The 23,840-nt window shown below is 44.4% G+C and overlaps 3 protein-coding genes, 1 non-coding gene and 1 pseudogene across 4 annotated transcripts; 3 read left to right on the forward strand and 2 right to left on the reverse strand.

Annotated features, from left to right (window-relative positions):
* Nucleotides 1–70: 70 nt before the first annotated feature.
* On the reverse strand, nucleotides 71–8,166 carry LOC127755888 (putative disease resistance RPP13-like protein 1; annotated as a pseudogene).
* A 447-nt stretch (nucleotides 8,167–8,613) lies between these two features.
* On the reverse strand, nucleotides 8,614–12,838 carry LOC127755068 (disease resistance protein RGA2-like). The gene is made up of 3 exons (XM_052280704.1): nucleotides 11,760–12,838; nucleotides 9,471–11,640; nucleotides 8,614–9,331 (listed from the first exon to the last, which is right to left on the reverse strand). Exons 1-3 carry the CDS (start codon nucleotides 12,807–12,809, stop codon nucleotides 9,318–9,320), a joined length of 3,234 nt encoding a protein of 1,077 aa, XP_052136664.1. The 5' UTR covers nucleotides 12,810–12,838; the 3' UTR covers nucleotides 8,614–9,317.
* Nucleotides 12,839–15,621: 2,783 nt separating this feature from the next.
* On the forward strand, nucleotides 15,622–19,109 carry LOC127753798 (probable GTP-binding protein OBGM, mitochondrial). Its single transcript, XM_052279222.1, has 5 exons — nucleotides 15,622–15,822; nucleotides 16,323–16,431; nucleotides 16,754–16,836; nucleotides 17,390–17,452; nucleotides 17,549–19,109. Exons 1-5 carry the CDS (start codon nucleotides 15,697–15,699, stop codon nucleotides 18,752–18,754), a joined length of 1,587 nt encoding a protein of 528 aa, XP_052135182.1. The 5' UTR covers nucleotides 15,622–15,696; the 3' UTR covers nucleotides 18,755–19,109.
* A 213-nt stretch (nucleotides 19,110–19,322) lies between these two features.
* Nucleotides 19,323–19,395, forward strand: TRNAK-CUU (transfer RNA lysine (anticodon CUU)). Its single transcript has one exon. It is a non-coding gene; the product is annotated as a tRNA-Lys (tRNA).
* Nucleotides 19,396–22,845: 3,450 nt separating this feature from the next.
* Nucleotides 22,846–23,551, forward strand: LOC127754017 (metallothionein-like protein 1A). The gene is made up of 2 exons (XM_052279471.1): nucleotides 22,846–23,012; nucleotides 23,154–23,551. The coding sequence occupies exons 1-2, from the start codon at nucleotides 22,960–22,962 to the stop codon at nucleotides 23,323–23,325; spliced, it is 225 nt and encodes a 74-aa protein (XP_052135431.1). The 5' UTR covers nucleotides 22,846–22,959; the 3' UTR covers nucleotides 23,326–23,551.
* The last annotated feature ends 289 nt before the right edge of the window (nucleotides 23,552–23,840 follow it).

Genomic DNA, 23,840 nt, shown 5'->3' on the forward strand with positions numbered 1-23,840 from the left:
GCCACAAGTTTGAATTGCAGCTGTTTTTGATAGGCAATGAGGAGGCTACCTTCTTAGGTCTTTCCTATACTTTTCCCAATACAATAGCCAATATAGAACAGGTTGTATTCAGGTGAGAGGCTAAGTATAAAATTAACAATTTGTCAAGTCACTGCAGTCCTCAAATCAAATAATGTTGGCTCAAATAGTAATATATTTGTTTCTTTCAGTACATTGCAGGAGCTAGTAGCATATGTAGCTATATAGTAAGCTTAACAAATCAACAATACAAATCACAGACTCACAGTCCCATCTCATGTATAGAGTTGTAGAGTCCTTATGAATGTTAGACTAGGAGATTTGCTGACAGTAGTGAACTGCAACAATTTATAGCCTGTATTGATTGCTCTCTGGCAATGTCTTGCACAGTGGGTGCCCTGAGCTGTTGAAATATTTGTGTCCTATTCCTCTTATCCTTTGAACCTGTCCGTTAAGTGAAATGGAAACAGTGGGGCCGCATCATGCAGTTGAAAGATGGAACAAACATGGGTTAAACAAATGAAGGAAAAAGGAATATGTGGACAGAAATTTGGAAGAAGCAGGTGTGCTGATTTACCTGCAGAATTAACTGGAAGAAGAGCTGTTGTCGATATTTGTCTCGAAGCTGTAGGGATCTCTCGTGTAAAACACATGCCACTTCCTTTCAATGTCTCCTTGGTCAGCATAGGCCTTGACATGCTGGACATGGCTCAACTTGCTCCACTCTGGACTAGATTTCCCAAGGGCTATGGATGTGAGCAGCTCTAAGCTGCAGTCCAGCTGCAGATGCCTAGGACTCACATCCTGCTGCAGGTATCTTGGGAGTTGTTCTATGTTGTAGTCCTCCAGATGCAACCTCTGCAGTGCAGGCACCCCCCTCCAATGACATCATCGTCGGGCAGTGGGCGATAACGAGCTTCTGCAACCTGGGGACAAAAGTGATCCTCTCCAGGTCAGGGTTATTAGATAGCTCAAGCTTGACAAGAGAAGCAAAGCTCCCTACAGATTTGAGTTGCTGAATGTCATGCAGTTACATGCTTGTCAAAGCCATTGCTTGTGAGGAAAGGCCAGGAGGAAGGCATCTTAGCTTGCAGTTATGGACCATAAGCTCCTCCAATGCAGGCATGGCCGGCACATTATTCAGTTGCTGATCCCACTCACACTCCTCCCACTCCACCATTCCTAACAGATTCATCGCCTTCAACCTTGGGAACGCATGGCCATGGCGGCGTTGGCTCGATGATGGTTGCATAGTCACGAATTCAGGGCCAACACGCTTGATTACCGGGGCACGGGCAACCTGAAAGACGTTGAGGCATGGGAGCTGGCAGAGGCTGTCAGGGAGCTGGGTGCAGCAAGCCAGGTCTTCCACCGTCACAATCGTCAGTCTCTCATATGCACTTGCGGCTCTTGACGTCATCCACCTCGGTAGCCGTTGTCCAAAATAGCCAACGATATCAATGTTTTCTAGGCACAATGGTGGGGTAAGCTCATCCAAAACCTCCTCGGTTCGCCGCTGTTCTTCCTCAGAGACACCATTTTCGTCTTCTACTAACCCATCTTCACCAAGTCTACTGCTACACTCTAATCTCAAGTAGCTAAGATGCGTCTTCTCACCAAGCCTAGCCTTTGTAGCCAAGGAGGTAGCAGGTACATTCTCAAGGTTTTTTAGTGAAAGTTCCTGGAGCTGAGTAAGAGGCCCTAGCTCTTGTAAACTACACCAGTCACCATCTGCTTGTGCAGGAAACATGAATAAATTCCTCAAATTTGTCAGTCGACCGAACCGTCGGGGTATGCTTGTTACTGGAATGTTAAGAAACCTAAGCTGCCCTAGCTTTACAATGCAATCAGGAAGTTTGACATAGTTTTCAGACATTATCTCAAGGTGCTGCAATAATTTGAGCTTTCCGATGTTCCGTAGCAGTCTAGCTATGTCACTGCAGTATACGAAGATATACCTCAAGTGCTTGAGTTGGTGCAAGGATTCAACCAAGGAAGCAGTACAGTTGGTGTCTTGTATGTGCAAAGTCCTTAGGTTTGAAAAATTAATCAACGAATCGCTAGGGTTAATCTTGAGCTCACCAATTACTATTAGTGTTCTGAGTGATTTCTGCCCTTGTATAATTTTCCACCCAAATTCATCATGGTTGGTTTCTACAGACAGTCTAAGAAACTTTTGTGATTTGAGTGCACCCTTGCTTATTTCATCTCTAAATGAAACTACAAGTGCTTCATCTCTAGCCAAATTTTGAGCAAATGAGCGAACAACATCATGCATGCTGCTAACACGTTCATCAGCGTACCCTGCATCTGGCTCTATTAGGTTTCTGTAAATTAACTCTTTATAGTAGTCTTGTCCTAATTTTTCTAAATCGTCAGTGTCCCCATGAAGAAATCCTTCGCTTATCCACATGCCAATGACCATGTTATCAAAGAATACTACATTGTTTGGGAGGAGGGAGTAGTGCAGAAAGCACTACTTTAAACAAGGATGCAAATCTTGATAGTTCAGGTATATCGCATCGTTTAGTTCACCAGGAGGTACTGACCGTATAAAATCTTGTAGAACTTGTTCCCAATCGGCTCTCCGTCTTCCCCTCCTGCGCAACAATCCTCCCATCACTTTTACAGCAAGAGGTAATCCATCACATTTGTCTATTATTTTCATTCCGATGTCCTTGAGAGTGTCGTCAATTTCGAGCTCCTCCATCTCACTTGACGCTACCTGAACATGCATGCATGAATTCAGATTTTTTTTAGCTTATTAGCAGATTATACTGGTAATGGGTAAGGGCTGAGCAGACTAGCAGAGTAATAAGCTGACCTGTCTCTTGAGGAGAGACCAGGCATCTTCAGGGTTCAGTTTGTCAACGTGGTGTAAGGGATAGGCGGCTTGCATCCCCCTGGCGACGCCGTCATGGCGGGTTGTCAGGACGGCGGCGCCATGGCTGAAGGGCGCCTTGAGTAGCTTGTCCCAAGCTCTTTCACTCCACACGTCGTCGAGCACCAGGAAGAATCTCTTGTTCCTGATGGCATCGACGAGCGCCGGCACAAGCAGGGTCTTGTTGCTGTCTCGAGCGTCGCCGGTGCCGGCACCGGCGGACTTGAGTGCCGTCCTCAGGAGCTCCACCTCGTTCACTTCTTGCGTCATGCTCAACCATATCTTCTTGTCGAACGCCTCCTGGATGGTCTCGTCGTTGAACACCTTCTTAGGCCTCGTTCGGTTCGAGTGTAAAAGGACGGGATACCAGCCTTTTCCCCGGCCCCTTCGGGGAAGCCCACCACGCGGGGAAAAAATCCCCGTGCTGACAAAAATCGCATTCGGTTCGGCTCGGGAAGGTGGGAATCCCGGCCCTTTACCCCCCAAACCCTAGGGATATTGATCCACCACCCAGACCGGTGGAAATCCACCACGCTCCACCCGAGCGGCGCAGGCGCCGCCTGTCCCCGTCGCGCGTCGGTGCCTCCCGCGCCGCTCTCCTCATCCCGTCGCGCACCGGCGCCTCCCACCGCATCCACCGGCGACGGCGCCTCCCACCGCATCCTCCTGCGCCGCTGCCTTCCACCGCATCCGCCCGCGTCGCCGCCTCCTCTCGCTGTAGACACCGCCGCCGGCTCACATCAGATCTGCCGGAGCAGCCACTTGTAGACGCATCCGCGGCCGCCACTGACTTCCCCGGCGCCGCCTTCCTTCCTCCCAGTGCAGACATCAGGTGAGCCCCTTACTCTTCTCCCCGTCGCTGCTCGTGTGGATGAAGAAGCTTATGTTTTGCTGCCATCCCTCCCATGCAAGATCCGTTGGCAATTACTTCTCTGTTCAGTCACCTCTGTCCGGACACCGGGTCTTTCCCAACAAGAACCTCCTCGAGGAGCATCTTCTGCTACATCAGCTAGGTATGTCAAACACCATCCTTCTTCTGAACTCCATCGACGATTCAAGATGGCACATGCATGCTTGTCAATTTTCAGCATTACAGATAATTAGCTTCAAGATACATTTGTGGCGTGTTTAAGGTCTAAAGTTGCGGCTGTTAAGTGTTAATCCCCCCAACAAGCAGCATAATTTAACCCAACCTGAAGCCTTTATACCCGGCAAAACACTAAACAAACCTACCCTTCTAATTTCACACTGTTAATTAGGCTAGTTTTGGCTAATTAATTAGCTTAAAAGCTAGCTAACATTGCTATCTTCAGCTTTCAATGCAAGCCCTGCAGTGTAGCAAGTAGCTCACACGAATTTTCAGAGCATGTTGTCTTAACTGGTTTTCTTGTATTGACAGGATTGATATACATGAGATTGGGTGCTTTTGTGAGGTATGTTCTGCCTAAAGTTTCTATTGTTTATGTCCTGCCTAAATTAATTGTTCTTGAGTTTCAATAATGATCTGTTAAACAGTGCTCAGATTTATATAGTACTACCTCCGTCCCAAAATACTTGTCGCTTTGAGTTTTTGTTTGTAACTTTTGATCATTCGCCTTATTTAAAAAATTATAGAATTATTATTTATTTTGTTTGTAACTTGCTTTATTATCAAAAATACTTTACGTATGACTTATCCGTTTTTATATTTGCACTAATTTTTCAAATAAGACGAATGGTCAAACATTGCAAGAAAAGAGCCAAAACGAGTCCCTGGGTGCTCAGATTTGCTCTGCATTAGTTCTAGAGAATGGCATATATGCATTTGTAATAGAGAATGACATGTGTTTGTTCAGAGTCATTAGCTGAAATTGGACAGCAAGTATATTCTAGTCAGTTAGCATAGAATCTGGTATTGTTCTGATTTTGTTTCTGTTTTGTTTTTTTTTCCCTTTAATTCTGGTAGTTTGAGTGTCTATCAACTGCTTTGGTCATTGGATTTGTTAATACAACACGTGTTCCACGAAAGCTGAAGATGATTATTGATTCCCATGACCCTGTAATTCTGTAAAGGATGCCATCATTTTTAGGAATTTAGGATGCCCCTTGTGAAATGCGTCCTTCACTGTGGAAATGGATCAGAGAAATATCACATCTTCCTCTTAACAGCTTCCCAGGAATATGCAATTCTTTTGGTTTTAAAAACAAACAAGAGTAGGAACATCAATTCCATCTATACGCTCTGAATGTGCTTGTGTTTCTTACCCACTGACTGCATTAGTGCAGTGTATATGTTGGGGACCTGCTGAAATTGAGCTCAATTCTGAATTCTGAAATTCTGAAATTATGGTTCAGGTTGCTGAAATTTAGCTAGAAAATTCAGTCTCAGATCATGTGCAGGTTTGGGAGTTTCAGTTCTCTGAAACTGAATTTTTTTACTTTGATGAAGAGTACAACTGTAGATTGTGCCATTTTTCCTTTCAATGTGCTTTTTTTGATTAATTCATAGACCAACACCAGATCTTTAGAAGTGTATAAATAGAGAAATCATGCAGTTGATGTTATTCCCGTAATTAGACACTTTTTAGGTGCCTGTCATGCAGTTGATGTTTTGGATATATGAATTGTCTATTGGACGTAGTTTTTAAACCTGTAGTTTTTGTTGACTGCTGCTAGTTAAGCTATTTCAATGGGGCTTAAACATGTGGTTTAGCAACTATTGGTTATAGGAGTAGCTATTATATGTTGTTGTTGTGACACAATATTCTTCTTTTTTGTACATAATACATCAACATGTGTATGCCATAGACTGATCTGTATAGTGAGGATGATGTAATCAAATTATCATATGAAGATAATGCATTCTTTCCCTTTTGCAGGTAATTGGAAATGTTCACAGTGAAACCTGAATTATTCATGGAACTTATTGAACCTCTGGAACTAAATAACCTAAAATTTTCTCGTTATTGGAAATATATGTGGCTGCTGACTATATAGGGGCATGTTGATCAACTATTTTTCAGCCTTTGAATTGTGCAGTTTTCTTTCAAGTGATAATCCGTCTCATGTGTTTTTTCAGGGACTTCTGTTTGCTGCACCAAGAATGTTATTGTGATGTACCTGAGAAATGTGCTGTTAATTGAGGAACTTTACAAGTAGATATCATTGATTTAGCTTCAATTTATGTAATTTAATCCCTGCTACTTATTACTGTAATAGAGATCTACATGTGTGAATCTATAATCTTAGTGTGCACTAATATTCTAATATGAATTGACATTTTTTCTAGACTTTGTAATAATCACGACATAAATTGTACAGCCAGTCTTCTTTATTTTCCCATTTTTGTATTTTTTTTCTCATTTTTTTGAATTTTTAGATTTTTCTGGGTGGTGTTTTGAATTTTCTGCAATTTTGTTCGTGACAATTTAAAATTTATGTAATGAAATCTTTAAACCTTAGTCCAAATAAATCAATCCCACCAATCCCTTACCTATCCAAACAAACCAAATGATAATCCCGTGGTGAAAGGGATTGGGTGGGGGATTGGGTGGTGGGAGGGGATCAACCCAATCCCCTCCGGTGACCGTTTTACCTGGGTATAATTATCCCTTGGTGCCGAACGAGGCCTTATCTAGCGTCGTCTTGCCGATCCCGCCAGTGCCCACCACGGCAACCAGCCCTGCACGCTGTCGTCGGTGATGCGGCGGCGCTCGGCGTCGGCGAGGTAGTCCTTGAGGCTGCGTAGCTTGTCGTCGAGGCTGGCGATCTCGCCGGAGACACCGAGCAGGAGGTTGATCTCATCCTCGGTCACCTGCTTGAGCAGATCGCCGACGTAGGAAGCGAAAGCATCCAGGACAATGGCCTCCTCACTGCTGGTTAGTGAAAATGTATAATGGGTCAATACGATATGAGCCAACGTTGCAAGAGAACAGCTTGCGTGCAGTGTATTAGAGTGTGGATTAATTGTAAACTATCGAGGGGAAAGTGAATTCATCCCGCGAGGGGATATCCCCTCGTTTCGTGCATGTCACCTAAATAGTTATAAAAAATAAAAATTTTTTGGCAATATAGATTGATATGAAATATATCACTCCACAAACATGCAAGTCTAAATTCAACTTTTACAAGTTGTAACAAAAATAACAAATATATTGCGAATATGCAATAACTATTTTAAGTCTAATTTGTTATTTTTGTTGCAACTTATAGAAGTTGAATTTGGTCTTACATGTTTATGAAGTGATATATTTCGTATTAATCTATGTTGTCAATTTTTTTTAAAAAAAATTTGATAACTATTTAGATGACATGCAAACACCCTCGAGGTATGAAAATCCACGTCCACTATCGCGACACGATCACTCATCTATTGCATATCATCTAAATAGTCACTAAAAGATTTTTAAAAAAATTAGTAAGATAGATTAATATGAGATATATTATTACACAAACATGCAAGTTCAAATACGACTTTGACAAGTCATAACGAAAATAACAAATATGGCCATGAATATATGCATATTAGTTAGAATTTAATTTGTTTTTTTATGACTTATAGAAGCCATATTTGAAATTGCATTTTTAAAGTGATATATCTATCATTTTTCAAAATTTTTAAACTATTTAATGACTACTTAGATGATATACAATAGACGAGGACACATCCGCTCGAGAGTTTATAATCATTTCCCCTATATATTATAGATTGAAGTATATATGAACATCTTTGCTAGCTATTCATAGCTTGTAAAGCAGTATGAGTATGAGATTAGTTATCCCTGCCTTGCCTTGCTCAGCTTGCGGTGCTTAGCTTGATTCTGCTGCTTCGCTCCAGTGTTAGCTTAACTTTTCCTCCTTTTGTTTTGGATGCGACTTTGCAAGGGCCAAGGCAAGGAAGGCACCTTCCTTTTGTTTTTCTCTCCCTCCCTTTCTAAAGAAAAAAAAGAGTCTATTTTACCCATCCAAACTATTTCATCGGAACAGCTAACCCACTAAACAATTTCTTGGCTCATTTTACACCCCGAACTGTTCACATTACTCTCTAACGGTATTTCTTCTTTTTTTTCTCTCTATATAAGTTGTACTTTGCAATAAAATTTAGTAGAATTGATATATGCATTATAACTTCGACGTACTCCCTGTGTCCTTCCTTCGTCCTCTACTCATCCCATATCATGGCCGTTCGTAGGAAGCCACCGGTTGCTGTCAAAAGACCCCGGTCCACGCCCACATGGCGGTGCCACATCGGCGCTTGGCGGACCCGCCCCTAGCCACCTTTGGTGCATGGGTCCGCATTGACCCTACGACAGCCAAACTAAAATGGCCCGGCCTAAATATGACCCACAGACCTTGGCTCAGCCTCCCTCCTTTTCTCTCTCTTGGCCCATTAACTTCTCCAATCGCAATAACCAAATACACAGGTTTTGCTAATTCGCGCGCGTGTTGTCTGCGCGCACTCCTGGCCCACACGGCCCACGCACGCGCGCGAGATTTTATTTTTTTCTAACCTACCGCCGTTTTTTTTTGCTTTTTTCACAGTTTGATGCTGTATGGGTTGGAGAAAAAATCATAATTAGTTTAGTAGTGATTAGTTTCCTATTTTTACTAGTGATTAGTTTACTAGTAATTTTTAAATCTGAACTTAGAATTTTTTAAATTTGGACTTAAAAGTTTTCAAATCTCGAGTTAAAAATCTTCACTGCAGTCCTCAAAGCAAATAATGTTGGCTCAAATAGTAATTTATTTGTTTCTTTCAGTACATTGCAGGAGCTAGTAGCATATGTAGCTATATAGGTAAGCTTAACAAATCAACAATACAAATCACAAACTCACAGTCCCATCTCATGTACAGAGCTATAGAATCTTCCTTATGAATGTTAGACTAGGCAACATATCCTATGCACACAGGCCCTCACGTGTACACACATGCACACCAACTAAAAAATGTCACCAAAAAATCTAGAAAAAATCATACACATACTTTCAATTGTATTACACCTAGGGTTAAAATCTTAACGTCAAATTCATTATATTTTAGCCGTAACAAAAAAACAAAAAAATATGACAGTTTTAAGGTTGTAATTTTGTCAGAATTTTATCTTTTTTGTTATTCTCTATGTAGAATGAATTTGAAGATGCGACTTTGCACGTAGATGTAATACTATTGAAAGTACATGTATGAATTTTTCTAGAATTTTTTATGATAATTTTTAGTTGGTGTACACGGTGTGTACACGCGAGGGCCTGTGTGCATAGGATACGCTCCTGTTAGACTAGGCATTATCTAAAAAATAAATGTTAGACTAGGAGATTTGCTGACAGTAGTGGACCACAACAATTTATAGCATGCATTGACTGCTGTCTCTAGCAATGTCTTCGACAGTGGATGGCTGCCAGTTACCCCTTGGATGCCTTGAGCTGTCGAAGTATTTGTTCCCTACTCTTCGTCCTCTGAAGTAGTCCATTAAGTGGAATGGAAACGGTAGGGAGGCACATCATGCGGTTGAAACATGGAACAAACATGGTAAAGAAAATGAAAAAAAAAAGAATATATGGATAGAAATCAGAAGAAGCAACTAGGCTGATTTACCTCCAGTACTGGAAGAAGAGTTGTCGCCGATATTTATCTCAAAATTGTAGGGTTCTCTTGTGTACAACACGTGCCACTTCCTTTCATCGTCTTCTTGATCAGCATAGGCCTTGACATGCTGGATATGGCTCAACTTGCCCCAGTCAGGACCAGATTCTCCAAGGGCTATGGATGTGAGCAGCTCTAAGGTGCAGTCCAGCACCAGATGCACAAGACTCACACTCTGCTGCAGGTATCTTGGGAGTTGTTCCATATTGTAGTCCTTCAGCTCCAGCCTCCGTAGCTCAGGGACCCCCTCCAATGCCCTCATCTTCGGGCAGCCGACGATGATGAGCTTCTGCAATTTGGGGAGAGAAGTGACCCTCTCCAGGTCAGGGTTATCTTGTAGCTCAAGCTTGACAAGAGAAGCAAAGTTGTCTATAGAGTTGAGTTGCTGGAGGTCAGTTAGACACATGCTTGTCAAAGCTGTTGCTTGTGAGGAAAGGCCAGGAGGAAGGTGTCTCAGCTTGCAACTTTTGAGCCGAAGCTCCCCCAATTCTGGCATGGCCTGCATAGTAGTTATTTGCTGATCCCACTCCCACTCCTCCCACTCCACCATTTTTATCAGCCTCATCTCCTTCAATCTCCTGAACGGATGGGCATGTTGGAGTTGGATGGATGATGCATGCATGGTCACGAATTCAGGCCCAACACGCTTGATTGAAGGGGCACGGGTGACTTCAAAGTACTGTAGAGAAGGGAGCCAGCAGAGGCCGTCAGGGAGCTGGGTGCAGCAAGCCAGGTTCTTAATCATCACAATCATCAGCCTCTCATATGCACCTGTGGCTCTTGACACCATCCACCTTGGTAGTTGCTCTCCAAAATAGCCACGGATTTCAATGTTCTCTACGCACAATGGTGGGGTAAGCTCATCGAACACCTCCTCGATTCGCCGCTGTTCTTCCTCGGAGACACCTTCTTCATCTTCTACCAATCCATCTTCACCAAGTTTATTGCTACAGTCTAATCTCAAGTAGCTAAGATGCGACTTCTCACTAAGCCTAGCCTTTGCAGCCAAGGAGATAGCAGGTACATTCTCTAGGTTGCCTAGTTTAAGTTCCCGGAGCTGAGCAAGAGGCCCTAGCTCTTGTAGACTACACCAGCCACCATCTGCTTGTGCAGGAAACCCGTATAAATACCTCAAATTTGTCAATCCACAGAACCCTCGGGGTATGCCACTTATGCTTGTGCCTAGAAGTTCAAGATGCCTAAGTTGCCCTAGCTTTACAATGCTATTAGGAAGTCTGACCAAATTTTCAGATATAATCTCAAGGTACTGCAATAATTTGAGTTTGCCGATGTTCTGTAGTAGTCTAGCTATGTTGTTGCATTCTAGGAAGATATACCTCAAGTGTTTGAGTTGGTGCAAGGATCCAACCAAGGAAAAAGCAGTACAGTTGGCGTCTTCTATGTGCAGAATTCTTAGGCTTGAAAAATTAATCAACGAATCCCCATGGTTAATCTTGAGCTCACCAATTACTATTAGTGTTCTAAGTGATCCCTGGCCTTGTATAAGTCTCCACTCAAATTCATCATTTGATTGCAAATCATTGGTTTCTATAGACAGCCTAAGAAACTTTTGTGTTTTAAGTCCACCTTTGCCTCTTTCATCTAAAGTTGAAACTACAAATGCTTCATCTCTAGAGAGATGTTGAGCAAATGTGCGAACAACATCATGCATGCTGCTAACACACTGATTAGTGTATTCTTCATCTGGCTCTATTAGGTTTCTGTAAATTAACTCTTGATAGTACCCTTCTCCTAATTTTTCTAAATCATCGGTGTCCCCGTGAAGAAATCCTTCGCTTATCCACATGCCAATGACAGTGACATTGTAGAATACTACATTTTTTGGGAGGAGGGAGTAGTGCAGAAAGCACTGCTTCAAACAAGGATGCAAATCTTGATAGCTCAGGTATATCGCTTCGTTCAGTTCAGCGGGAGGTACTGACCGTATAAAATCTTGCAGAACTTGCTCCCAATCAGCTCTCCGTTTCTCCCTCCTGCACAACAGTCCTCCCATTACTTTTACAGCAAGTGGTAATCCGCCACATTTCTCTATTATTTCCATTCCGATGTCCTTGAGCGTGCCATCAATTTGAACCTCCTCCATATCATCACTTGACACTACCTGAACATGCATGCATGAATTCATATTGATTTTGAGCTTATTACTAGCTACCAATTAGTACAAGATTATATAAATTAATATACTGGCTAGTAATTAATATGGGTATGTAGGGCTGTGACCTGTTTCTTGAGCAGTAACCATGCATCTTGAGGGCACAGTTTGTCGACGTGGTGGAAGGGGTGCATGGCTTGCATCCCCCGGGCGACGGTGTCATGGCGGGTGGTGACGAGGACATGGCTGCCGACGGCGCCATGGCTGAAGGGCGCCTTGAGTAGCTTGTCCCAAGCTCTTTCACTCCACACGTCGTCGAGCACCAGGAAGAACCTCTTGTCCCTGATGGCATCGACGAGCGCTGGCACGAGCAGTGACTTGTTGCTCTCTCGACCATCACCGGCGCCGCTGACGGACTTGAGTGCCGTCCTCAGGAGCTCCACCTCGTTCACGTCTTCCGTCACGCTGAGCCATATCTTCTTGTCGAACGCCTCCTTGATGGCCTCGTCGTTGAACACCTTCTTCGCCAGCGTCGTCTTGCCGATCCCGCCGGTGCCCACCACGGCGACCACCATCACCGCGTCCTGCTTCTTGTGCTTGCCGTCGGTGAGTCTCCTCACCAGCGCCCTGGTGTCCTCCTCGATCTTCTCTCCAACCACGGCCGACCGCTCCAGCACCGGGTCCGTCTTGCGGTCGGCGGCGCTAGACCGTCGGGGCGCCGCCATGTCCTCGTAGGACTCCAGCTTTAGGAAGCTGAAGGCGGCGGCGCTCTTGCAGATGGCGTCGAGCCTGGCATTGAGCGCCTTGATGCGGCTGCCAATGTCGTGGGCGAAGAGCGGATTGCGGAGGCAGAAAAGCAGCGAGTCGAGGCAGCCGACGGGCTCGGAGGAGGAGGATGAGCTGCCACCACCACGCTGCATGGCCTTGAGGTGGCAGAGGTCGAGGATGTCGGTGGCATCATACATGGCGTGCTTGAGCTTCGTCACCCAGCCCTGGACGCCCTGGTCGGTGATGCGTCGGCGATCGGCATCGGCGAGGTAGTCCTTGAGGATGTGCAGCTTGTCGTGGAGGGTGGCGATCTCACCGGAGACGCCGAAGAGGAGGTTGAGCTCGTCCTTGGCCACCTGCTTGAGCAGGTCGCCGACGTAGGACGCGAAGGCATCCAGAACAATGGCCATATGTGAGTGATCGACACAAACACACACACTGGAGGGCAGATTGGTTGATGAGGCAGTCACTGCCCGCGCGTACGTGTATATATAGACATTTTTTCTTTCCTTTTTTAAAATAAAGATTATCCCTGCCTTGCCTTGCTCTTCATCCTATGCTTAGCTTGATGCTTCTGCTTCGATCTTTTAATTTGTTGTTAGCTCTTTTTTTCTTTTCTTTGTTTTTCGGTGAGATTGTGATGCAAGGAAGGGCTTATTGCGGGGTCCATCTTTTTCCTTGTGATCATTTCCTTCATTTGCTTTCTTCTACACTCTTCTTGAGTAAATTATACCGTGGGTACATAAATATTGGTTGTTGGGTGTGATTGAGTATAAGATAATGAAACCTGACTATGTTGGTATTAAAACCTTGTTAGTTGGTGCAATTTAAGTTTTAAAAAAAGAGTCACTTAGGATATTTCTGCACATCAGCTTGCCGCCCCAGCGAAATGGTAAGTACGTTGTACATACCCCTTCTTAATGAAATTTGGTCGGCCTTTCTTTTGGCCGACCCGGCAAAAAAAAAATGGTAAATACATGCGTAAAATTATGCATATCTTTGAACCATGCAAATCTTCTTACACATCAATATTGTAGAATCACCTATCCCATTGGATTAACAAACTACTCATCATGTTAGATTCAACGGCTTACTGATCCACAGGCTATGGTGTGTTCGGTACTACTTGATCGTAACTCATTATATATATGCATATATAATTAAGTAAATTAAAAAAAAGTTGAAAAATGTATTAATACGATCTTTTAAAACAACTTTAATATAGAAAATTTGTCAAGCTCAGGAATGTATGCTCACGGAAAACAATATAATAGAGGTTGGCAAAAAGTCCTGAACACACCCTAACAAGAGGTTTGGAAAGCAGTACTATGTGACATCCTCCAATTCTAACAACACGTGATTAGTTGTTGAAAAAAAATCTTTCTGATTCTCATGGCTTAATAATTGAGTTTACCTATAGCTAGCACATTCAACAATATTTAGGAGAAAAACTTTTTCACTTTAATTACAGGTGTAACTAGGGTGTAGATTTATTTTGAACGTAAAACTCGCACTTGCCCAGTGGTGGAGAGGGCTCGCCAAAGAGGCAGAGCTTGCGCGATTGAATCCCACGCTGTCGATTTTATTCCCAATCTCCACCCGCACGAATTTTACACATAGCCCAAACTTTAAGTACCATTGCACTGGTACCTTCTATCTTAATCTGTTAGATTTAGAGCAATCAATGGCTCTAATATATCACAAATACTGTAGAAAGTCTTTATTTTTTTTAAACAAAGCTTATTCTTGCCTTGCTTTTCATCCTGCGCTTAGCTTGATGCTTCTGCTTCAATCTTTAATTGTTAGCTTTTATTTTATTTTATTTTTTATGCGAGATTGCGAGGCAAGGTAGGGATTGTTGAGGGATCTTTATCATTATTTTCTTCCTTTGTCTTCTTCTTGCCTCTTCTTTTACTACCCTATGGGCATTCAGCTCTGCATCCTAGTTTACATCCTCACTCAGGTATCAAAACGAGATTAATTTCTTCCTTTAGTGATATGCATCTTGGTTTTGTCCTACGTGACCTGTTGGCTAGTTAACCCAGCTAACGTGGCATCCACGTTAGTGCCAACATGAACATATAATAATAATAACAAGGAAAAAGTACGAATTACCCCCCCTAACTATAGCAGTCAACCGAATTACCCCCTTGAACCTGAAAACCAGACATGACTCATCTTGAACTTTTAATACTGGATGAATTACCCCCCCCCCTCGACCCAATTCAGAGCGGTTTTGTCCTACGCAGCGTACGCGTGGCAATCCCTTCAGCACTTTCATTTAAAAAATTTGGTGGGACCCACCTGTCATGCCTCTTCACCATTTCCATGTCTCTCTCTCGGGCGCAGGTGCACACGGCGGTGCGGAGGGGCGGGCGGCGGAAGGCAGCACGTGGGGCGGGTGGTGGATAGCGGACGTCGTCACGCGGGGGTGCGGGACGCCGAGGTGGGAGCGCGAACTACCGCCGGCCACTAGCAGCTGCCGCATCGGCGCATCCTCTGCCGTCGGCATTGTGGTGGAGGGCAACACGGAGGCCGGAGGTGGAGTTGGAGTGGACAATGGAGATGAGCTGTGTCATGTCGAGGCACTCGCCGCTGCCGCGACTGCATTTGTCGGCCTTGAGTCATTCCTGGCGATGGCGGCCACCCGTGACCCATCTACCGACAATGAAACCTTCGCCGCCCTCTCCGCCCCGGCCCTCCGCTAGCACTTGGCCGGAAGCCGTGGACGACGACGAGGAGGATTTCACCTTCTCGCAGGCATTCGCAGTGCTTCCCCGCTGCCCCTCACCTGCCCGCGCCCATCTTTGGCCGCCGTCGCAGCGCCGCCCTCCTCCTCTCCCGCCTCGCCCCGACGACCGGTCTACAGGCAGAGAGAATGAGAGAGAGGAGGAGCCGAGGAAGGGAGAGAAGAGGGGGAGAGAGATGACGTGGCATCCTGACATGTGGGGTCCACATGGGGTCCCACGCTGACTCATCCACCACGTAGGACAAAACCGGTTCTAAAACCACTGAAGGATTTACTGAGACCGATTTTGATTAGTTAAGGGACGCCGGATATCTGGTTTTATGGTTGGGGGACGATTTTGTAATTCGATGACAAGTTGAGGGACCTTCGGTGTACTTTTTCCTTCTTGATTTCCCACTGTGGGACACGGCCCAATGAGAAGGAAAGCCCGTGGGCCGAATCTCACAGTACGCCAGGCCGCTCGTCTTCCTCCTCTCCACTCTCCTACCACCGCCGCCGCTACTCCGTCCACGACCACGACCAGGAGGGCCCCCAGCTTCTGAGCCAAGATGTGGAGGCGGCAGCATGCTCTCCTCCGCCGCATCTCGCTGCTCAAGCCTCCCGCGGCTACTGGGATCGGATGCTACTACGCCACCGAGCCGGAGGGCAGGAAGCCAAAGACGGCGCCTTTGCAGGTAATTTCTGGAATCTGTTATCTCTAGGCTAGGCTATCATGGCAAATCCCTCCCTCCTTTGAGTAATGAGTGCAGGGCTATCTCGGCGACGAGTTGTGTATTTGTACGAAATGTCTCAGTATATGCTGCATTTAAACACTGAGAAACAACGGACTGAACTGATTATTTATCACTGCAGCTGAACCATCCAAGGCAGCAACAGCATCCCTAATAAGAAACCACCCGTATACCATTTTACCCCCTTAACAATTTCTCATAAGCAAGCTGTCCTTTTTGTTAGATTTACTACTTTCTTACACACATGCCATAGAGATGCTTTGATTTCCACTGGATTTTAACTTTCTTAATCCTCCCAATTACACTTGTGGGGGAATAACAAACTTGCATTATGTAAAAGCTTGACAATCGAAATATACTGAAAGGCACCCATTCTTTGAGGTTTCAAGAAATCCATGTCATCACACGGTTATAGTAAGAAACATCCATACTGAAATTTGCAGTCAAGGGGCATGGTGGATAGGTTCCGTTTGCGTGCCAAGGGTGGTGATGGTGGCAATGGCTGCATCAGTCTTCGGCGCTCCAGGTCAGATCGCCAAGGCAAACCTGATGGTGAGCACTTTTTAACGATTCCCCTGCTGCACAGCCTGTGGAATTGTCACATGGTGCTAGCAGTAATCTTTTTCGTGTATTTGTTTGTAGTGTAATAATGCCTGGTTGTTTCTGTTGTTTCCTTGATAAAGGGATTTCTTTTTAGTTATGCCGTGTCAATGAGGCTTCACACATGACTATATCAGAATATTTCTAGGCTTGTACTATTTAAGTTGGCCAAAGATAATTCATGCTGTTTGTTCTAATTTGACTGTCAGTCAGTCAGGATTTTCTTTCTTAAACAATGGAGCCAGATCAGATCTTCCTTATGTGAAATATGCAGGTGGTAATGGAGGAAGAGGTGGTGATGTCATTCTTGAGTGTTCAAGGTCTGTCTGGGATTTCAGTGGTTTGCAACATCACATGGTATATGTTTAAAACCATCATATTGTCTGTTTTGTCCAGAGATGCATACTTTTTCTGCACCTTCCTGGTTTCCTGCTGTTTGCAAACATCATATTGTGCTAGATTTATGATCTGTGTTCCTAAAAACACTGTGCCGTTGCTGAGAATCTGAACTTGTTGAACTAAAAGGGGCTAACCCTACCCAATCATGAACCTAAAGATTTTTTTCTAAAAAATCATCACGAAAGAATATGAAGGATCCTGATATATGCTTGCGTATACATTTGCATATAAAAAGACACAATGAGGTTCAGTTACAATAAAAGGCTGACCAAGATTATCTATCCACCCTGACTATCATAAGTTTCCTTTGGAAATTCTTTTGTTCAACTGTTGTTGGTGAAATTGTATCAAGTACTAATTTGTTTTGGCTAGTTTCAGAGCCTAAATATTTCATCGTTATTATGGAGTAGTTTCATATGATATGGAGCAATTCTGTTGAGATATATGTCTGGAGAAAATTCATGCTTAGTTGCTTACCTCACTTGATGCCTGTATACTGCTCTATTTTCAGAAAGCAAGCCGAGGAGCCAATGGAATTTCTAAGAATCAGATCGGGACAAGAGGTTCTGACAAGGTTACCACCAGTATATGTATATATATATATATATGCGATTCTCTATCAAAAGAAAACTGCTAGTGACACATCTCTTTCTTCTATTGTTTGTGACAGATTGCGCAGGTACCAGTAGGCACTGTTATTCATCTAGTTGAAGGGGAGCAACCTTCTCTTTCCGTAAATAAGGCAACCAGAGCTCTAGATCCCTGGGATATCCCAGATGCTGTTGAACACTCACCATTCAGCTCCAGTCGTATTGGCAATAAGATGATGAAAGGTCTGGATAGCAGCCGATCCAGTCAACATATTTCTTCCAAGAAGAACACTGCTGAAAATGATCGTGAAAGAGGAAACAGAAATCATCGGGAAAAGGAACCGTGTTACATGAGTGAGTTTGTGCGCACCGAAGATTATGATGGCACTAGCTATCCACGCCAGGTGAGGGTAGATGAAAATGATCAATCTGATGATGAGGATGATGAATTTTGGGAGGACGATGAAGAAGAGTTGGACATGGAGGAGGTAACGGAGGAAAAGGAGGAGGAAGAAGATGTTCGGTATAGTGTTGCTGAAATGACAAAGCCTGGGCAGCGGTTGATCATAGCAAGAGGAGGGGAAGGTGGACTAGGGAATGCTTGTATCCTCAAGGAGATGTGGCTGTCCAAAGCACATAAGGAAGAGGAGATGGCTAGCTTGAGTACTGGACATCCTGGAACTGAGACCTATCTTATCTTGGAACTGAAGAGCATTGCTGATGTTGGGCTTGTTGGTATGCCTAATGCTGGAAAGAGCACATTGCTGAGCGCTCTCTCTAGGGCTCGCCCAGAGATAGCTGACTATGCATTCACCACCCTAAGGCCCAATATTGGTAGCTTAACTTATGAGGACTACTTCTCAGTGAAAGTGGCTGATATACCCGGTCTGATCAAAGGTGCCCACGAGAACCGTGGCCTTGGCCATGCTTTCTTGAGGCACATAGAGCGCACAAAAGTTCTGGCTTACGTACTTGACCTGGCAGCCACGCTCAATGGTCGAAAGGGTGTCCCGCCATGGGAGCAACTGCGGGATTTGGTCGTGGAGCTGGAGCATTACCAAGAAGGCCTGACAAAGCGCCCATCATTGATTGTTGCAAACAAAATAGATGAAGAGGGAGCCGATGAAATGTATGAAGAACTGAAGAAGAGAGTGCAGGGCGTTCCAATGTTTCCAATATGTGCCATCTTGCAAGAGGGAGTGCCAGATCTGAGAGTTGGTCTGAGAGACCTTATGGATGCCTCAGATCCTCAGGGTATTGAGTTGAGCAAAATTGTGGTAGATTAAATTAAGTTGAGCAAAATTATGGTAGAATTTTTCCTTGGGATGCTGATGCAGTGGGGAAATGTTTTGGAAAATTTCCCTCTCGGCAGTTCGTACAAATGTGTTGCTTTTGTTTTGCTTTTTCTTGTTATTACTTAGGCTGGGGATGTAAAATCCACAACAGATCGTGAACAACTAGTCATAAAATTAGTGTTTCCAGGGTAGCAGGTTTCAGTTGTTTCATGCTATTCCATTGCATCTGTGATGATGCATCTAGGCTTTGGGGCCGAAAAAGTTCTTATGATTTCAACATCAACAGTGTATAATGCCTTGGAACTCCATTTTGACACTCAGCTGCTGCTGACTTTATCTTGACTAAGCTCGAGCATTTTTTTTCTCCCTACAAAGGGAATTGGAGCTTGTGCTGTAATAATAGCTACAGAGAAGAACTCCCACGAACCAACATGGATAGGTAAACAATAGTTGTTCTCATCTGTAGATGTTGGCAAACAAAGACACATCATTTTGCTTGAAATTTCGTCAGAACTTGACTTCACAATGAATAGGCAAGCAGAAGCACGTCAGCATGTGAGCCCGTCTAGCTCAGTCGGTAGAGCGCAAGGCTCTTAACCTTGTGGTCGTGGGGTCGAGCCCCACGGTGGGCGATGCTTTTTTTTTTGTTGGATTGTCTCTGAACAATTCATTGTTCTTTTATTTCATTGTTGGATTGTCTCTGAACATCTCATTGTTCTTTTTCTGGAGGTTATAGCTGTAGTTTTTCCTGAGTGGATCTGAACATTGGTAAGTCCATTACGTATTTGCACATCATCGCCATGCTCATTTCATCTTGAAGTTCTGAACAAAATGTTCCTTTCAGAAGTGGCGACATTTGGCCTCCCGTTCTAGTCCTCAGTTAGTCAATTGTGACTTCGGGAAAATGCCCACCGAGTTGCAATCAATCGATCATCCGAACTTACTGTACATTTATATAATATACCTGTAGCTTTCATTCTCCCTTGATGCATATGAAGCGCTGGGACTTCCTAGTTGAATTCAGTAGGATGTTACTCTCAAATATCATGCTTTCTTCCCCACTGACGTCTCTGATATGAGCATGTCCCTGATTTTTGCAATACATAAGTGAAGAAAAAAAATTGAAAATATACCATTTTTTCTCATAATTTGCGTTTATATACACGGGGGAGGAGGATTTGCGCAAATACACCTCTCCCGCGCGTTGAGAACGCGGGAGCGAAACGAATGCGTGGCGTGGTGGTGCTGGACCGAGAGCTGCAGCGTTTGCGCGGAACGGTGGCGTGGTACCGGCTCGGTCGCGCAGACCAAGAGTGCGGAACCGAGCCAGTCCCGCGCGGTGGCGGCGCACGTCCGGGACCGAGCCGACGTCCGCTCGATCGCGCGGAACGGAGCCGCGGGATCGCCGCGGTCGCGCGGAATGGATCGGCGGGACCGAGCCAGTTGGGATAAAACTGAGCATGCCTGTTGCTAACTGGTAACTCAGGGTAGGTATATTACTTGTAATCACGGATACTTGTAATCACGGTAATGTTAATACTTGCAACTGGCCAGTTTCTACGTCCTCAAGGAGCTCGAAGACGACGGACCTGTAACTGGTCCCGTGCATAGGGCAAGCGGGAGCGCGGCCGGTCCCGCGTGACAAATCCGGGAGCGCGGCCGGTCCCGCGTGACAAATCCGGGAGTGCTGCCGGTCACGCGGATTTGGAGCGCGGCCGGTCCCGCGTGACAAATCCGCGTGACCGGTCCCGTGCATAGGGCAAGCGGGAGCGCGGCCGGTCCCGCGTGACAAATCCGGGAGCGCGGCCGGTCCCGCGTGACAAATCCGGGAGCGCGGCCGGTCCCGCGTGACAAATCTGCATAGGGCAAGCAGGAGCGCGGCCGGTCCCGCGTGACAAATCCGGGAGCGCGGCCGGTCACGCGGATTTGGAGCGCGGCCGGTCCCGCGTGACAAATCCGCGTGACCGCGCCAGTTACAGGTCCGTCGTCTTCGAGCTCCTTGAGGACGTAGAAACTGGCCAGCTGCAAGTATTAACATTACCGTGATTACAAGTAATATACCTACCTTGAGTTACCAGTTAGCAACAGGCATGCTCAGTTTTATCCCAACTGGCTCGGTCCCGCCGATCCATTCCGCGCGACCGCGACGATCCCACGGCTCCGTTCCGCGCGATCGAGCGGACGTCGGCTCGGTCCCGGATGTGCGCCGCCACCGCGCGGGACCGGCTCGGATCCGCACTCTCGGTCTGCGCGACCGAGCCGGTACCACGCCACCGTTCCGCGCAAACGCTGCAGCTCTCGGTCCAGCACCACCACGCCACGCATTCGTTTCGCTCCCGCGTTCTCAACGCGCGGGAGGTGTATTTGCGCAAATCCTCCTCCCCCGTGTATATAAACGCAAATTATGAGAAAAATGGTATATTTTCAAATTTTTTTCCATAAGTGAAATGAAATTGCAGTGAGTACCACCCATGGTTCAGATAACCTTGTTCTATGTGTTACTATTATTTTTTAGAGTTAATTTTTTTATATATCAACATGTTACATGTCCTATGTTAGTAGGACACGCATAGTGAAAATACTCCTTGTTGTAGATCATATATATGCTCTGCTAATATATATAGATCATATATATGCTCTGCTAATATATATAGATCATATATATGCTCTGCTAATATATATAGATCATAGTGAAAATACTACTTGTGAAAATACTTAGCTATCATAGTTCCCAGACGTAGGATAGGATTAGCAAGTTGCTAAGGATTTTGGCACAATATTTGTAACGTAGTGCGATAATGTTTTCTATTTTCAGTGCACATATATAAAAAAAAGGAGATCCCATTCTGGATTCTTGATGTGCTGGATGTGATGTTTTATTGTTGTCTCAGTCAGGTCAGCTAAAACAGACAAGTTGGCAACGTAGCATCAAGCCTATTGTTGTCTCGGTACCTCTCAAGGATAGTAAATTTTCTCATGATGAATGTTACAAGGAAGGTTTCTTGTGTACCAGTCTGGGTAGTTGTCATTTTTCAGGCAGTTCTTACTGTCATCTATCCTCTCTGCTTGAAACAGGGCATATGCCTTAGAATGGAAATAACATAGGATGATGGAAAAGGTTGTTCGTAAGTGTCATGAATGCAGCAGTTTAGCATATTTATAAATAACATTTTTTTAAAAAAAACGTATTTATGAACAATCAAGGTTGAATTGATCGACTATCATCCATGCAAATTTCATGTATTTTCCACTTTTATTGACCTTATCAATGGGCCATACCTTTCTGAAGTAAACCCTCACGCAGAAAATACTTGGCTGTAGTCGTACAGCCTTGAAGGTTACAGAGGAAACCAAGATAACATAAAGAATGTACTTGAATAAAATAGAAATACTCAGATGTTATTTTTAATTGTTCCATCAGTACATACTGCACTATCCTTAAAAAATGCCAAGGCATATTGAACAAAATGCTTCTTTATCTAAAACTTAATTGTTTTGATGCAACAGAAACGGTGAGAAGGTACATAGAAGGCCCATTTCTTGCCGCTAGGCAGTTGCAGAAGTCATTGGTAGATATAAAATGACGTATAATTGCATTTTCATATTAGATATTCTAACTTAAATAACGTTGCTGGTGTAATGAGAAGAAGGGAAGAGAAGTCAACTACGCATTGTTGCTTTTGCAGAAAGCAATCACATTTTGACACAGACGTGAAGAAGAACTCTGTTCAGAAAAATTATTCAAGCAAGTAATTTCGGTGTGTAATCTATTTCCATTAGGCCTCAATTCACATCAGAAAATTTACTTGTAAGAAACTGCCACCAAGTAGTAGAAGTTGTAGCCATAGTAAATCCAATAACACTCGCCATCAATATGGAGACTAAAATTTGTGAGAGACCAAAATCAAAATCAAAATCAAATGCTCTACAAAAAGCTTCACTGTCAAATAATGGCCATTGGACGAGAGATAACTTGTATTGACTAATTCCAGACAGCCTAATAGCCTATATCATTGGGACACGTAGCAACGCCGTGGTAATATACGCTTCTTTGCCGGCCGGCCTCGATCCAGTCCTATAAGAAGCGAGGAGGACCCGAAGGCTATGCATTGTGCTCATCATCTCAAAAGCTCTTCTTCTTCTCCTTAGTTGATTTCATCTTCAGTTGCTTGAGCTTAATTACAGACTGAGAGAAGATGTCTTGCAGCTGTGGATCTAGCTGCAGCTGCGGCTCAAACTGCTCCTGCGGGTAATTTTCACTGTAACTTTGCTGACTTGTTCTTGATTTATAGGGCAATCTTTTCATTATTAATATTCTCTAAATATGCAGAGTAATCGTTGTTGCAGAGTTAATTCTTGTGGTAACTGATTGATGTTGATTTTGTTGCAGAAAGAAGTACCCTGACCTGGAAGAGAAGAGCAGCAGCACCAAGGCCACCGTCGTGCTGGGTGTGGCGCCGGAGAAGAAGGCGCAGCAGTTTGAGGCGGCCGCAGAGTCCGGCGAGACCGCCCATGGCTGCAGCTGCGGTTCCAGCTGCAGGTGCAACCCTTGCAACTGTTAAGATGCCTGCCTGCATCTACCATCTATCATGTGTGCGTGTGAATTGTGATGCAGAAAAATAAAGAAGCTTGGCCATTTGGGTTGGTGCTTGACCAATATATATGGTGTGTGTGTGTGTGATGGGTTAATCGATGTGCTATGTTATTGGTTTCACTATTCACGTACTATGCTTGTAATGGTGTATCCACAGATGAAGTGATGAATATATTAAACTGGTTTGGCTATTATTTCCTATGTATATGTATTACGAAATTAGTCCAATAATTCAGTTTAATATTTACCCGGTTACCTGTTACTCGTAATAGTAATAATATACTCATACATTATAACATTGTAACATACCAAGCTCATAAATTAGAAATGAGCTACAAGTATGACTGGGGATAAAAACGTTGGATACGAGTACCACGCTGCGCGTGGTGAGAGAAAATGTGAAGACTACATTTTTTTTAACTGCAGTAGTGAAGTTAATCTGTTTATTAGTACTATTATTATGCAAGCAAGACACATCTCACC

This window comes from Oryza glaberrima, chromosome 11 (assembly GCF_000147395.1).
Source record: "Oryza glaberrima chromosome 11, OglaRS2, whole genome shotgun sequence".
Lineage (NCBI taxonomy): Eukaryota > Viridiplantae > Streptophyta > Magnoliopsida > Poales > Poaceae > Oryza > Oryza glaberrima.

Excerpts from the sequence above, each read along its gene's own strand:
- LOC127754017 (XM_052279471.1), top strand. The coding sequence starts at position 22,960 with ATGTCTTGCAGCTGTGGATCTAGCTGCAGCTGCGGCTCAAACTGCTCC. Across the intron at positions 23,013-23,153 it reads GGCTCAAACTGCTCCTGCGG|AAAGAAGTACCCTGACCTGG; the intron begins GTAATTTTCACT and ends ATTTTGTTGCAG.
- LOC127753798 (XM_052279222.1), top strand. The coding sequence starts at position 15,697 with ATGTGGAGGCGGCAGCATGCTCTCCTCCGCCGCATCTCGCTGCTCAAG. Across the intron at positions 15,823-16,322 it reads CAAAGACGGCGCCTTTGCAG|TCAAGGGGCATGGTGGATAG; the intron begins GTAATTTCTGGA and ends TGAAATTTGCAG. Across the intron at positions 16,837-17,389 it reads GTGGTTTGCAACATCACATG|AAAGCAAGCCGAGGAGCCAA; the intron begins GTATATGTTTAA and ends CTCTATTTTCAG.
- LOC127755068 (XM_052280704.1), bottom strand. The coding sequence starts at position 12,809 with ATGGCCATTGTTCTGGATGCCTTCGCGTCCTACGTCGGCGACCTGCTC. Across the intron at positions 11,641-11,759 it reads GGTTACTGCTCAAGAAACAG|GTAGTGTCAAGTGATGATAT; the intron begins GTCACAGCCCTA and ends ATGCATGTTCAG.